We start from the raw sequence: 14,009 nt of genomic DNA on the forward strand, positions 1-14,009 counted from the left end.
GTCCCTGGGGCGGATCAGACAGGGATTGGTGAGGCTTGAGATGTGAAAAGGGCACAGACTCAGGCTATTTATTGACATCGGCTATTTGGGGGATCTCATTTGTTTCGGGCTTGGAGTCAGATCGTGTGATGCCAAGGTTGGTCCGCTCCAATAATTGCATCAGTTTCCAAATTGTGAAGTGAAAATGAGTTCCAAGTCCGGAATAGAGAGATCAGTATGGTTAATTTTCAATGGAAATATCGTGCAATTTCTATTCATCATACAGAGCGCCCACTTTGTTGTATACAGGCATATACACATGAAAATTCAGATTATAGATTAATACACGAATACACTATATTATCGCCCCTCGACATATCTCCGAGCCGTTGCATTCAAGTTGATTGTTGGCGATGTCCATTTGACATATTAATTCTTACATTATCGTTCCAACGAGCTCTTATTGAATATTATTGCACCCACATGCAATTTATGTCTCAATTCTCGCACCCAAGCCTCTCATAATATTTTCTCATTAAATCTTGAATTTTGTTTAAATTCTTTGACTTCACAGTAAGACCCAAAGTATCGGTATCAAATTTTCACAAATGTCTCAGCCATTAATCTCAATACTTCTTAGTTCTGGTTTTATCTGGATGAGCTCCCATTTTTTTTTCTCTTTGGTGTCGTTCTTAGTTTGCGCATAAGATTGGATCACAGGATTGTACAAGACCGCCATCTGTTGGTCATCCCAGAATAAAACTTCTACTCGGGCTTTTCCAAATTGAACAAGGCTCACTGAAGGGATGCCTCTATGAAAGCAGCCTGCGACAGGTTCTTTATACTAGTAGCTGCTGCCGTCACGCTGTATACAGTGTAGAGTGTTGGACCATAAGTTTGCGCGCAACCGCTTACCGCTTTTTTGTTTTGCCCATTGAATCGGACATACCGCCTTTGGATTATACTGTGATTTCCAGTGGAAAGAACCGAAGAAAGAACGGCAGAAACAAGGTGGTTTCAAACTAATGTTCAAGTACTCCCACATCAGGTTTAGCATGATCTACCAAATAAGCATTAAAATTTCAGCACCTATCACAGTAAAAGTCATGAAGGAATTATCGATCTCGGAACTAAGAATATCACTATGCAACCTGTCTTTATTCGATCCTCGTCATTTAAATTTACCGTATTCCCGAATGGCCATTTTAAGCTAGAATTAGTTAGCCGGGCGTAACGAGGTATTAATTATGACACTATATATTAAAATTATGAAATCTGATCCCTTGATCAGTACACTTTCTTATGTTGTAGCATCATGAGTATTCTTTAGGCTGTAATACTCATCTGATTGCTGTCGCCTATTGGCGATAGATCGATGCGGCTCTGCGCCTCAACTGCGAATACACAAATTCAGATTATAGTACCAGATTTATAAAGAATTTCTATGAGCAAAGACCTGGGACATACCCTGGAAACCCTAGAATAGTATTCAGTATACCATGCAATAGATCAAATCGTAAGTCTTAATCTGGTCGCATTTTCCCCCTAATTCTATGTGAACACGGATGTCCTTCGTATCCCGATAAAAATAACACGCTAACCCGCCAAGATATAAGCAATGCTGACAGCTTTAAGCCGAACATAAGCACACTTTCATCTCAACATCCCCATCACATCACATCACCATAACCATGGCTATTTCTCTCTCACTGAAATCACGAGCCCTCGGTGCGATATGGGGGACTTGTGTAGCGGATGCTCTAGGTGGACCGGTTCAATTTCGAGACCCAGGAACATTCCCCCCGATTCAATCGTTCGAACATGTCCATCCATTCAATGAGCCAGCGGGGTAAGTATGGTCCTCCATACTGTCCTGGAATGACCATCAACAATCCACTCAAGTTCAACACTGTCCTAGTAGTACATGACTCTAATACTGTACAGCTCATATTCAGATGACGGGGCAATGACCCTCGCCCTAGCACAATCATTCATCGACGCAAAAGGAAGATACGACCATACCCTCTCTATAAAGTATTATCTACAGTGGATGAAAGATGGACGATTCAGTACAACGGATTATGCTTGGGATATGGGAGATTCGACGCGCGCAGCGTTGAGGATATGGAAGAATAGTCCAAGCAATGATCCCCACACACAAGCACAAGCACAAACACAAACACAGGCTAAAGTCAATGATCTCCTCGACCACGAAGATAAATCTGGTAATGGAAGTCTAATGAGGATTGTTCCGGTCGGGGTGATATTATGGAAAGATCCGAAATTTGCACGAAAAGTTGCTCGTGCTCAGAGTGAAATTACACATCCTGCTCTTGCTTGTCTCGAAGCTTGTGATGCTTTTACTGAATTGATTTGTCGGGCTATGAGAGGTAAGTTGCATCTTGTCAGAGTAGTATTAGCGAGCCGATTTTTTTTGTCAAATAGTTTTTTTTTTTTTTTATTTTTTATTTTTTATTTTTTATTTTTTATTTTTTATCTTCGTCTTGTTCGCGATTTTTGATGTCGGCGTCACCGCTACTTTTAGGCCCTTTCGGTCTCCACATACCATTTCTATATCACGTTAGTATGACTCAACGCTAACGGTTTACATTTACAGGACAATCGAAAGAGCAAATGTGTGATGTTTTTGCAAGCTTCCAGTTCAGACATCATGCACTTGGACAACGCATGAAGGGGTACAAACGAGTCGCAGATTGGAAAGGGAAGGGTAGTGGACAGATGAAGAGCAGTGGATGGGTGGTGGATACCCTGGAGTGTGCACTTTGGGGATTCTTCAAGTACGACAGTTGGGAAAAGGGAGCTTTGGCTGTTGTCAATCTTGGCGGAGATTCTGATACTGCAGGGGCCATTTATGGAGCGCTGGCTGGTGTTTTCTATGGAGCTGATGCGATTCCGCGATGGTGGGTGGATGATATGCAGAATAAGAGGGAGATTTTTGAGATTGCGAGAAGGTTTGCTGATCTTGTGATGAAATAGCATAGTCATAGTATATAAGTATACTATAGTATAGTATCCTATAGTATAGTATAGTATCAGATCTTGGTTCTATCCATCTCCATGGATGCCCATCCACAAGTGTTGATCTTATTTGTGGAGTATAATGTAGACATGCACTCTATATTAAGATTGAATCAATGACCCGGTTTAATTTGAAGTTGATTATGAACTATTGGAGCTTGCTATACTATCGATAGCTATTTACTCCAATATAATATAGAAGAGGAAAAATAGTCGCTCTAATCAGTCTACATAATAGATGTTGTGTGTACCTACATGATGTACTCAATTAGGGCATACATCGACTCTGCAGACGCATGCATCTCCTTCCACTTACATTATCCTTCAATTATCAGTCATTACTACTGTCTCAATCATATACTCCACTCTACTCATTCTATTAACTATTAATTAATTATTCTATTACCCCTCTACTATACTATTACTAGTTATAATATAGTATACTATACTATACTATACTAACTAGCTGACTGACATAATGCAAGCTCTCCACTAAGCGGGGCTTGTTTACCGCCAACTTGCCCCCCTTCAACCTTCAACTTCTTCTCTTCTCTTCTCTTTCTCCCTTCTCCATCCACTTCTGCAATCATGGGCGCTCACTCTGCTATTTGGCAAGGTATGTCCACTACATTACATCTCATTTGTCACTTCTCTTCACCCCTGCTAACTACCCTTTCTCTCCAGGCTACGTCGACTCCAGGTATTCTACCCCTCCCCCGCGCCTCCTACCCAATGCAAATCCACAGAGCAACACCCACCCATATTCACCCACCAATACCTACACAAACATAAACCTCACTATCTTGATGAATTTGAATTTACACTAACTGCGATAACAGCCTGATGGGCTCGGGTCAATTCGACAAGGCTGGTATTCTTGCCGCCGACTTCTCCGGCCTGGAGGCGGGCTCCCCCCGGGTTCGAGGTACGTACCTCTGATCGCCCAAATCTACGCAAAAACGTCCGATATCTAATGAACTTTAGCTTTCCCAAGATGACATCAACACCCTGGCTGCTGCTTTCACCTCCCCCGATAATGCCTTCGCCAACGGTTTCTCCATCGGTGGCGAGAAATTCGTCACCATCAAGGCTGACGAGCGCAGTCTGTACGGCAAGAAGGTATGAACTTCTCAACGCTCTAGTTCTCGAAAAAAAAACACCCCATAAATACCACTGGGAGAGAAGGGGGTTTATAACTAACTCTCAACAGGGCAAGACCGGCGCTATCGTCGTCCGCGCTACTGCCTGCACCATGATCGCTCACCACGGCGAGGGCGCTCAGACTACCAACGCCGCTACCGTCGTTGAGAACCTAGTCGATTACATTAACAACCCGCAATAAACAAGGTGAAGAAATTTTAGCTGGCGGAATAAGTGGCTGCGATCGTCCAGCGGTGTAGATACTGCGGTGTCGATGGTTCGATTTAATCGATCGGCTTCACGGCATCGCGTTGGCGCAGGCCTGTGAGATAGGAAATAAAGAAGCATGATTGATTTTCCACTGTTTATGAGATGGGTTCTGGTAGGATTCGGAGTAGATCCCGCAATATGCGATAGCACAGTTCAATTTCCTTTGATACACTTGGAGTTATGAATCGTGAGATTAAACAATCATCAGTTCTATTACTCTATTATGTATAGCATGACCATCTGATGCGAATCAGTCGAATAACAATGCAAATTCGACTTGAAACCTCATGGTGAATGTCATTAGTAAATTACATCAAGCCCGTATCTTCGTGAACCGCCATCACAGCGAAGTACAGTACACCCCAGCATTCCCTCCAATATAACCCCATATGTTAACATTTACACAGGTAATTCGGCATTACTCCGACCCCCTGCGAGAATCTCCAATCCACATTGGATATAAGGACCGATAACAGGGATGTTGCCTGCAAATTGACCGATTGTAACAAGAAAATCGCCGAAGAGAATAAAGAGGCCGTATAGTTCAATCAAGAAGCCGGTTAAAGGCCAGCGAAGGAGAATGAGAATAATTCCAGCGGTGAATGCTGCGGTTCCTTTTAATTTTTGCGGACGAGAGAAGAACGCGACTGTTTTTTGGACGCCGATTATAAGGGTTAAGCCGATTAGGAAAAGGATCTGGGATAATCAGTTAAAGGAGTAGAGGGGTATTGAGGGGAATTAGATGCGCACGTTTCCCATTGCGAGTCTATTAAAGAGTACATATTAGTTACTGTGGATGATAAGACAGGGAGTATTCTTACAGGGATCGATCAAAGAACATGAGGACGCCGCCGAACAGGAAGAGGCCACCTAGGGACTTAGTATACACAGTACAGAGGATACTGTAGTTATATCAGCGCTCACCTGCAGAGCAGAAGACCACTCCGATCTCTGTATATGAGTTAGTCGTGTTTATTCAGGAGTGTTGGATGCCTATCGCACGGGTAATAACGTACTCTGGTTCTCGTTCAACCACATTCCGGGCATTGAGAAGATACAAAAAGGATCAGATAGAGAGAAAAAAGAAAGAAACGGACTCGAGGGGAAAGACCTGAGGAAGAGAAGAAGTAGAAGAAAGCGAAGATGAAGCAGAAAGTCGAAAAGAGGCGAGCTTCAAAAGAAAACACTTTCCGTTTTGGGATTCTGCCGAATATTTCCGGGCGGTGAGGGTGGCTTGTTTAAGCGGCGATTTCATTTTTCTTTCCTTTTCTTTCTTTTTTGACTACTTCATTACTTCAATTGAGAAGCACAATTACTGCAATTCTTCCTTCAGGAATTATGTGGAAAGATGATGAGATAATTATTGATCAGTTTAATGCGTGCTGTGATATAATTATTCCTCTAATGCAGGGATTGTAGTTGGTCATTATCTGGTCATTTGAAGATGAACATGAACATGGACATGAACAGAATCTACCAAAACGTGGAGATACCTCACGGGTACAACTCCAACGCCGCGACGACAGCATTGCTGTAACTGATACCCCCTCCCCTGGAGTGTCGGTACTAGTCGAGTGCATCCTGGCACAAGGCGGAGAACAGAAATGGTCACGAATAAGCCGGAGCGCTTTCTTGAGCCTGTTTCGAGAGGAGCAGGTGGGGTGGAAAGGGCTTGACTTGGATGGCCGGACACTACCGTACACAATAGACTTAGTTTAGCCATGCAATCATGCAATATCATTCACTTCTGAGAAACAATGCATACCTTTCGCAATTTGGTACAATGTACTTCGGTAAAGAATGAGTGCTCGAAGCGAGGTAACCCCCTTATTTCAACACCGTATGAGCTCCACGAGCCTCCAAGTAACTCTCCGGTACACCCTGCGCAAGATGTCGAATGACTCCAAAGATCTCCTTATCATGATATCGCAATCTTGTCTTCGGATCCGTATACGGAGCCGGTAACCCCGTAAGATCACAATAGTGTCGCTGATGCGCGGGATTGAGCGAAGGCGCAGATTCAATATTGGTGTATGTGACTGATGGCCCTGTCGCATATGCCCGAGCATTCTTCTCCAGGACTAATGTTGATAAATTCTGCGATGCTTGTGCTAGGTTTGGAGCTTTGTTCCCGGCTCCCTCGGCGGGTGTCTGCGATCCATCGGTGGCTGCAGCTGAAGCTCCAGTGAAAGGGGTTGTTGCGCCAGAATTGGCTTGCGTGGCAAGGACGGAGGCTTCTTTGCGTGAGTTTTCCGATATGATTTGTTTGAGGTTCTTGTTGCGGCGTTGAGAGGGTTTCCAGTGTGGGTTGCGGAAGGGCTTGGGGAGGACGCCTATGTCCAGCTGGTTGAGGAGTTGCTGGTGGGCTTCATCGTTGGCGGTATTTGCAGCGGGAGGCATTTTGAATGTCAAAAAGAGTAGGAAATTGTCAGATTAAAAGAAGTCGGGAGATCGTAGTCGGCGAGTCGAGAGTGATTGAAGTTGAAGTTGTCTGGCTTCTCCCTTGTATAAAGTCATGTGACTGGGTCGTTCATCCGCGGCAGCCCAACTCGATTGTTTCTTCTTCTTCTGCTTCTACAGACAAAAGTCATACATTGCCATGGTACGTAGTGAAATCACGAGGAATACTCAGCGAGAAAGATAAAGAAGAGTGAACAATATAAACTAATTTCTATTCCAGGAAAGTCCCCATGAACATCAGCAGTCTGTTCTGCTGTCGCGTATCATCACCAATGTGGTTAGTCTACGCCATTCGTTTGAAGGGATCCTGTTAGTTGCTGAGGTCCATTGCTAATGCTCCCCAGGAAAAACTCAATGAAGCCGTGATGGTTATGAACAAGAGTCTTCAGGTATATCCCAACTGTGGTGTGTATGAAGACGTGGATGTTTGTTGACACCGTCTAGGAAGTGAATATCCAGAACATGAACGTCGAATTGGTTGCTCAGATGTTCAAGAATTACCAGTCGAATGTGCTCTTCCATCTTGAAGGTAAGTTACCTTTACTTTGTCTATCCTGGATGCATCCTGGTGTTATTGTGGTGTCCCTCCGAGATAGTGTGGTATGCTGATAGTGTATACAGCCACCGACAACCTTAAGAACCCAACTTAGACAGCAGTACAGAATGAGCTTAAATGAATGAGATGAATATAATGATAAATACTCTATTCTATCGATAATCTCCAAGTATCTCTAAGATAATAATAATAATTATAATTATAATTATAATAATAATCTATCTCAACTGAATCTAATCAATATAAACTTGGCTTGTCTCCGCCTGAGCTGTCCGCCTTCGCAACCTCCGCCTTTCGCCCTTTCAACTTCAACTTCGACTTCAGCTGTTTCTCTCCCGCAAACATTCTCAATTGACAAAATACCAGTCTATCGCATATCCCTTGCTAGTTTGACGACCATGAACTCGCTCTGATAAATCTCAATCTCTTCCCTCGACCTCCTGGTTACCCCACGCGCACTCTACCAGCGCAACTCGCCAGCGCCGCAGCTCAGCAACCCAGCGAAGCCCACCATGACTATCACCTCAGTACACACCGTCCTACCCTCGCGCTACGCCGTCAATGCCTCGGAGCGTCGCGTTGAGAAGCCCCCTCCACAGACATATACTGTACCCGATTTTCCCTTCAAAGGCTATCAGCCTCCACAGCCAGATGGTTTCGCGCAAAGCCAGGCTCACCCGGATACCAGTGCTATTGTCATTGACAATGGTAAGCTTGCTTCGGCTACACCAACCCCGATTATATTCACTCTCTGATTTATCTAGGCTCCCACCTTGTCAAGGCCGGTTGGTCCTTCGATAAAGCCCCCCGTTTCGTCCTTCCTCCCGTCATGAGTCGATACCGTGATCGCAAGCTCGCTCGCCAATGCCAATTTATCGGATACGATGCTTACATTGATGCAACTACTCGTGGACAGTTGAAAGGTGCATTTGACCCGGGATCAAGTGTTGTCAGCAATTGGGATGTCATGGAGGGTATCTTGGATTATATCTTCCTTAAGATGGGCGTGCAGGGCTCCGGCTCCGGCGTCGATCGACCAATTGTGATGACAGAACCAATCGCCAATCTCGGATACCCCAGAAAGAGTACGTAAAAGTTTCCCGGCTAGAACCTCATGTCTCTACCTTGCTGACCATCTAGTGATGAATGAGATCTTCTTCGAATGCTACAACGCCCCATCCGTCGGCTACGGTATCGACTCGCTCTTCTCTTACCGGTACAACAAAGGAACAGACGGATTGATCGTCTCTTCTTCACACACCTCCACACATGTTATCCCCGTATTGGACTCGAAACCTCTCCTCTCCAATTGCTCGCGTTTGAACTGGGGCGGTCTCAACAACGCCGAATACCTCGCCAAGCTGCTCAAGCTGAAATATCCAACCTTCCCCACCAAACTTTCCGACCATCAAGTTGAAGATCTCGTGCACAAACACTGCTATGTCTCCCAGGATTTCGATGGCGAGCTAAGCAAGTACTTGGACTGGACTGGATTGGAAGCTCGTGACCATGTCATTCAGTATCCCTTCACCGAACACGTCGTGCCAGAGAAGTCCGAGGAGGAACTGGCGCGCATCGCGGAGCGCAAGAAGGAAAGTGGCCGACGTTTGCAAGAACAGGCGGCTAAGATGCGTTTGGAAAAACTGGTCAAGAAAGAGCAGGAATTGGAATACTGGAAGCATATCCAAGAACAACTCGCCTCCGAGACGAAAAAGGAACAACGTCGGATTCTAGAAGCGGAGGATATCAAGGATGAGGTGCATCTGGAACGTATGATTCGGGATTTAGAAAAGTCTATCAAACGATCTCGAAATCGCGATCTGGGTATCGAAGAGGAGGAACAACAACCAGAGGAAATGACGTTTCCTCTCTTGGATACCCCCGACGAGGAGCTGGATGAGGCTGGCCTGAAGGAGAAGCGTCACCAGCGCCTTATGAAGTCCAATGTTGATGCTCGCGCCCGCGCTAAAGCAGAGAAGGAGAGAGAGAAGGCCCGTCGCGAAGAGGAGGAGCGTCTGGACCGCGAGAAGCGCGAGAACGATTTTGATAATTGGATTGCCGAGCGACGGGCGAACCGACAGGTAAGTTTCAAAACCGACTACTGCATGTCTAGAATGTACTAACACCGATTTACAGAGCATTCTACAAAGAATCAAAGACCGAGACCGTATGAAAGCGGATCTCGGAAATCGAAAATCCCTGGCTAGCCAACAGCGCATGAAGACCCTTGCCAATCTCGCTTCAGACGGTCCCAAAAAGCGCCGGCGTGGTGGGGATGACGATGACTTCGGTGCAAATGACGACGACTGGGGTGTGTATCGAACTGTTGCAAAGGACGAACAAAGTGACGATGAAGAGGAGGAAGATCTCGGTGGAATGTTAAACAGCCTCGAGCAAGAACTCCTTCAGTATGACCCGGATTTCACAGAGAACCACACCTTGGCCGCCCAATCGGACTGGACTAAGAGTCTCGTTCACGCATTCTTACGCGGACCATGGCCCTTTGACCCAGAAAGCCAACGCGAAGCACACCAGCTCCATCTAAATGTCGAACGCATTCGCGTCCCGGAAGTCGTCTTCAAGCCTTCTATCGCCGGTGTCGATCAATCAGGTCTCGTTGAGATTGCCGCAGATATCATCAACCATAGATTCTCCGAAACACAAGACCGATCCCGTCTCCTGAAAGACGTTTTCCTCACGGGAGGTAACACCCTCTTCACCAGCTTCGATGAGCGTTTCCGCAACGAACTCCGTGGTTTTATTCCTATTGATGCAGATCTGCGGGTTCGCCGCGCGCAAGATCCTGTTCTTGACGCGTGGAAGGGCGCGGCGCAGTGGGCTTCTAGTGCGGACTTCAGTCGGTCGTCTATATCCAGACAGGATTATCTTGAGAAGGGTAGCGAGTATATCAAGGTGAGTAGCAGTGGCACCAATCAAAATATTGAGAATCTTCAAACTAACGAATTACAGGAGCACGAACTTGGCAATGTTACGTGGTGATCATGAGCGTATATCAGGCGCTATGGACTCGGAGTCAGGGCGGTTTAAGGTATATTTGCTTTCAGGATGGTAATATAAAATTCAATTCAATTCTACAGTTGTGTCTAGTATGTTCCTGGCAAATCAATCACATTGATTGATGTGTTCAAGTCTAGCCCTAAATTGAGATGTTCCTGCAGGAAGTTTAAGTTGTATAGTTCAACTATAAACTTGGTCTCCCTTGCGTTTTCCCTAGCAAGCTGGGGATTTGAGACATTCGTTTATGCTGGCATGTACATGCAAACAATTTCTTTATTGATTTATTGAGGTTCGAGGTGTCATCTGAGAATACTGAAATTGTTTTTTTCTTGAGTGGATAGCACACACCCCAGGCTATCCCTTTGAAATATACACTTCCGAGTCCCAGTTCTACCTAGAACTGGGACAAGTATAGGTATACTTGTTTGTTGTACTAGCGCAACTCATCCTCAATGCTTAAAATCAAGTTTACAAGCTATATCTTTGTCAGATAGAGCAAATTTACCGAGTATAAGTCAAACCAAAAGTAAATTGCTGCGCCGAATTGCGTCAATTGTGGACGTGGCGTGTCACTGCATGATTATCCCATCCCATCCACGAAACATATCCGAGGCATCTCCACTTAGGATAGAACTTCTACCACAGGGCTGTGGAAAGGCTTCATTTCAAAGAATCAAATACGAGGATTTATTCGCTTTGTCTCACTCAGTGAGTGCACTGAAAAGAGTTATTTTGACATGTTGGTACTAACTTGAAGGGATAGAATATACAACCCCTGGCTAGCCATAAAACCCAACAACTCTCCTTCGTCTATCTTGACAGCTAAGCCGACGCCACTGTAGATCATAATAACATTCCTACTTACAGAATAGGTATTCTGTAGGGAGGAACCCCGCTATAAGTATACAACAGGCTGGCCCTATCCGAGCGATCTTCAGTCTTCTGCAGATCCACGAAGTATTCCTTCCCACTCTCATAGCTACCATTTGCTACTCCGTGGGTGCCCAGGTGGTGTGATGTGTACCCAGATAGATGATTGGCAAAGGAAATCATTCGTTGCAAGTATCAACTGACACCTGACGGGATCAAGTTTCCAAGAACTTCGGTCTTGGCTGATTTCCAGTTGTTGATTTCCGTTCTATCCCGATTGGTTTGTTAGTGCCGATGTGTGAGTCCGACTGCGTACTTCTGCAACTACTGGTGACAGTCCATGTCACTACTGTAAGGTGAGCTTCTGGACTAATTGGTATCGAAGCTGTGAAACTGGTAATATCTGCTCGTTGAAGAGATCATGAAATGATATCATGCTAGAGGTCTGTGTCGACATTTCAAACGGTGTAATAGTGCTGAAAGGATAATTTCAGAATAACTAACTGTCTTTTGTTACGAAGGACATACATATTTATTTTATCATCTGCATGTTTTTATTTTCAGCTCGTGCATTACCACAAAAGCAAAGCTCGTGTATCACGCCTACTCCGCATTCAATGCTGTCAGCCCAAATTCAATAATCGACAAAAGTAAACATAAGAAAACAACCCATATCTCTAAATGTCAAGATTGTCTTTATTGGTAATGACAACCAAAAGCAAGGACGTAATGAATAGAACAAAAGAGGACTACATGCCAAATCCAGACTGTAAATCCACCCCTGTAGCCCCCCTGTATCCCACAACACACCAAACAGGCTTCATGCAGAGTATACCATGATCATGCATCTGGGGAAATGGCCTGACAAACAGGTCCAAAAACTGTCTGATCCTTGCTGGCGCGGACCAGTCTACCTGCAGATTCGACTTTTGACTCGGCGCTAGTGATGTTTGTGTCTCATGGTGAGTTATGGGCCTGTTCAGCTTCCCATCTTGATTGATTCTTCTACAATATTGGGCTAAGATCGCTGATAGAGGATATAAAGAACAACCCACGCCGGTTGTGCGCATCTGCATCCTTTGAATTTTCTCCCCTATTATACTTGATATACAGTCTACAGGTATAATCCGGCCTTCTTCCATCCCATCGATCTTATATTGATACACGACTTTACGATCTATTGTTGGGCATCCTTTCATCATGATTTTCTCAACAACTATTTCACGTCCACTCCAGCTGGCAACTCGGACCCTGCAATGGTCCAGTGCTGTCATTGTCATGGGACTCACCTCATATTTCATCAAACATGGTCCACACGGCCAACACATCCTCTACCAAGAAGTCATCGTACGAGTATTCCCAACTTCCTTCCCACATATCCCATCAACTAATACAATTCATAGGCCGTCCTATCGGTTGTCTTCTTCCTCCCAGCATTTATCTCCCCTTTCCTCCCAACAGCACTAAGCAAATTCGTCCTCCTAATCGACGTAGTCTTCTCCTACCTGTACGTTCCCTTCGCAGTCCCGAAAGTCACCATCAACCATTTGGAAACAGAACTAACATGACATCAACAAACAGCTGGCTAACAGCCTTCATCTTTGCGGCCCAAGACTATAACAAAAGCAAAACCTTGTGCTACTTCAACTCCCCGCCCGGTGTAACATGCCCCCGGAAGAAAGCCAACGAGTCATTTATTTTCCTTGCCTTGTACGTCCCGTCACACAATTCATTCCACTATACCAAGACATCAGCTAATACCTTCATCTATAGCATCTTCACGTTCTTCGGAATGTTCCTCGAAGTCGCTGCACTATGGGCCTACCGTAAAGAAAATGCCCCGACTTCAACGAACCAGGAAAAGAATGATGGTACGCGTGCACCACTAGATGCCCCGGTAGGTCCTGCGCCTACTACGACCGTTTAAATGGGTTTATGAGGGACCCTGGGATATCATGCATGTTTGGATGGTGATGTCTTCTTGCCCGGTGTATGTGGGTAAGGTGTTTGTTCTGGGGTATTGTATATTCATCCATTTTATGGATTGTTTGTTCGGTAATCTCGTTTGAGCAGAGGATTTGGTGTATGGTTTAGAATCATTTTGAATATAATGTGATATGATTGGATGGGGGTGGGTGGTTTATTTCTATCTTTGTTGGATACCTTAAGTTATTTAATTTATGATATGTTTTCTTTTTACTCGTATCGCTCTGAATCACGCGATAAAGATGGTTAATTTCTTTAGAGTAGATGCCCTCACGAATGGATGTAGCTGGCCAAACCGTGGCCCTACATGTAGTTCCGTAGTTTCGTTTTGCGCTGTGCATACAGAGCTGGGTTTGCCGTCTTGAAAAGAGTGGTACGAAACTCGTAAATTCGTCTCGAAGAGCCAAAAGAAGTTCCAACCTGTCAAGCTTAGAGTCTAAACCAAACTGATAAACGAAGATAAAAGAGTCTATCATCTACGCCGGCCCGTTTCAGCCGCGTGGGGGCGAAGATGCGTGGTGTGCATTTGTCTTATGAAAAATCTTGACAATCTTTCTGGAAAATATAATACATGAATAAGAAAGGGATTGAGAGGGCACAGGCTCGGGATATTCAAAATCAATTCAGTTGCAGATTCGACTCACATCTGTTGTATTGACGCTTTTGCTATCTAATCTAAGCTAGAAATTTC

At 44.9% G+C, this 14,009-nt stretch overlaps 7 protein-coding genes across 7 annotated transcripts; 5 read left to right on the plus strand and 2 right to left on the minus strand.

The window, feature by feature from the left end:
- Positions 1-1,670: 1,670 nt before the first annotated feature.
- On the plus strand, positions 1,671-2,976 carry N7469_000012 (ADP-ribosylglycohydrolase family protein; the record flags this gene model as incomplete). Its single annotated transcript, XM_056638932.1, has 3 exons — positions 1,671-1,828; positions 1,924-2,369; positions 2,597-2,976. The coding sequence occupies 3 exons, from the start codon at positions 1,671-1,673 to the stop codon at positions 2,974-2,976; spliced, it is 984 nt and encodes a 327-aa protein (XP_056504689.1).
- A 630-nt stretch (positions 2,977-3,606) lies between these two features.
- pfy1 (profilin) lies at positions 3,607-4,360 on the plus strand (the record flags this gene model as incomplete). Its single annotated transcript, XM_056638933.1, has 5 exons — positions 3,607-3,634; positions 3,703-3,718; positions 3,858-3,936; positions 4,003-4,137; positions 4,229-4,360. The coding sequence occupies 5 exons, from the start codon at positions 3,607-3,609 to the stop codon at positions 4,358-4,360; spliced, it is 390 nt and encodes a 129-aa protein (XP_056504690.1).
- A 467-nt stretch (positions 4,361-4,827) lies between these two features.
- Positions 4,828-5,475, minus strand: N7469_000014 (uncharacterized protein; the record flags this gene model as incomplete). Its single annotated transcript, XM_056638934.1, has 5 exons — positions 4,828-5,124; positions 5,179-5,194; positions 5,250-5,298; positions 5,353-5,379; positions 5,445-5,475. The coding sequence occupies 5 exons, from the start codon at positions 5,473-5,475 to the stop codon at positions 4,828-4,830; spliced, it is 420 nt and encodes a 139-aa protein (XP_056504691.1).
- A 780-nt stretch (positions 5,476-6,255) lies between these two features.
- Positions 6,256-6,828, minus strand: N7469_000015 (uncharacterized protein; the record flags this gene model as incomplete). Its single annotated transcript, XM_056638935.1, has 1 exon — positions 6,256-6,828. One exon carries the CDS (start codon positions 6,826-6,828, stop codon positions 6,256-6,258), a length of 573 nt encoding a protein of 190 aa, XP_056504692.1.
- A 199-nt stretch (positions 6,829-7,027) lies between these two features.
- On the plus strand, positions 7,028-7,538 carry N7469_000016 (DASH complex subunit DAD4; the record flags this gene model as incomplete). The annotated part of the gene is made up of 5 exons (XM_056638936.1): positions 7,028-7,030; positions 7,109-7,165; positions 7,233-7,277; positions 7,333-7,417; positions 7,510-7,538. The coding sequence occupies 5 exons, from the start codon at positions 7,028-7,030 to the stop codon at positions 7,536-7,538; spliced, it is 219 nt and encodes a 72-aa protein (XP_056504693.1).
- Positions 7,539-7,956: 418 nt separating this feature from the next.
- N7469_000017 (actin-related protein ARP5) lies at positions 7,957-10,444 on the plus strand (the record flags this gene model as incomplete). The annotated part of the gene is made up of 5 exons (XM_056638937.1): positions 7,957-8,152; positions 8,209-8,529; positions 8,585-9,525; positions 9,581-10,357; positions 10,415-10,444. The coding sequence occupies 5 exons, from the start codon at positions 7,957-7,959 to the stop codon at positions 10,442-10,444; spliced, it is 2,265 nt and encodes a 754-aa protein (XP_056504694.1).
- Positions 10,445-12,532: 2,088 nt separating this feature from the next.
- On the plus strand, positions 12,533-13,259 carry N7469_000018 (MARVEL domain-containing protein; the record flags this gene model as incomplete). Its single annotated transcript, XM_056638938.1, has 4 exons — positions 12,533-12,679; positions 12,736-12,839; positions 12,914-13,042; positions 13,106-13,259. The coding sequence occupies 4 exons, from the start codon at positions 12,533-12,535 to the stop codon at positions 13,257-13,259; spliced, it is 534 nt and encodes a 177-aa protein (XP_056504695.1).
- Positions 13,260-14,009: the final 750 nt, after the last annotated feature.

Source organism: Penicillium citrinum (assembly GCF_028827155.1).
Source record: "Penicillium citrinum strain IBT 23319 chromosome Unknown utg000001l:1.0-4955037.0:1.0-4956770.0, whole genome shotgun sequence".
Taxonomy (NCBI): Eukaryota; Fungi; Ascomycota; class Eurotiomycetes; order Eurotiales; family Aspergillaceae; genus Penicillium; species Penicillium citrinum.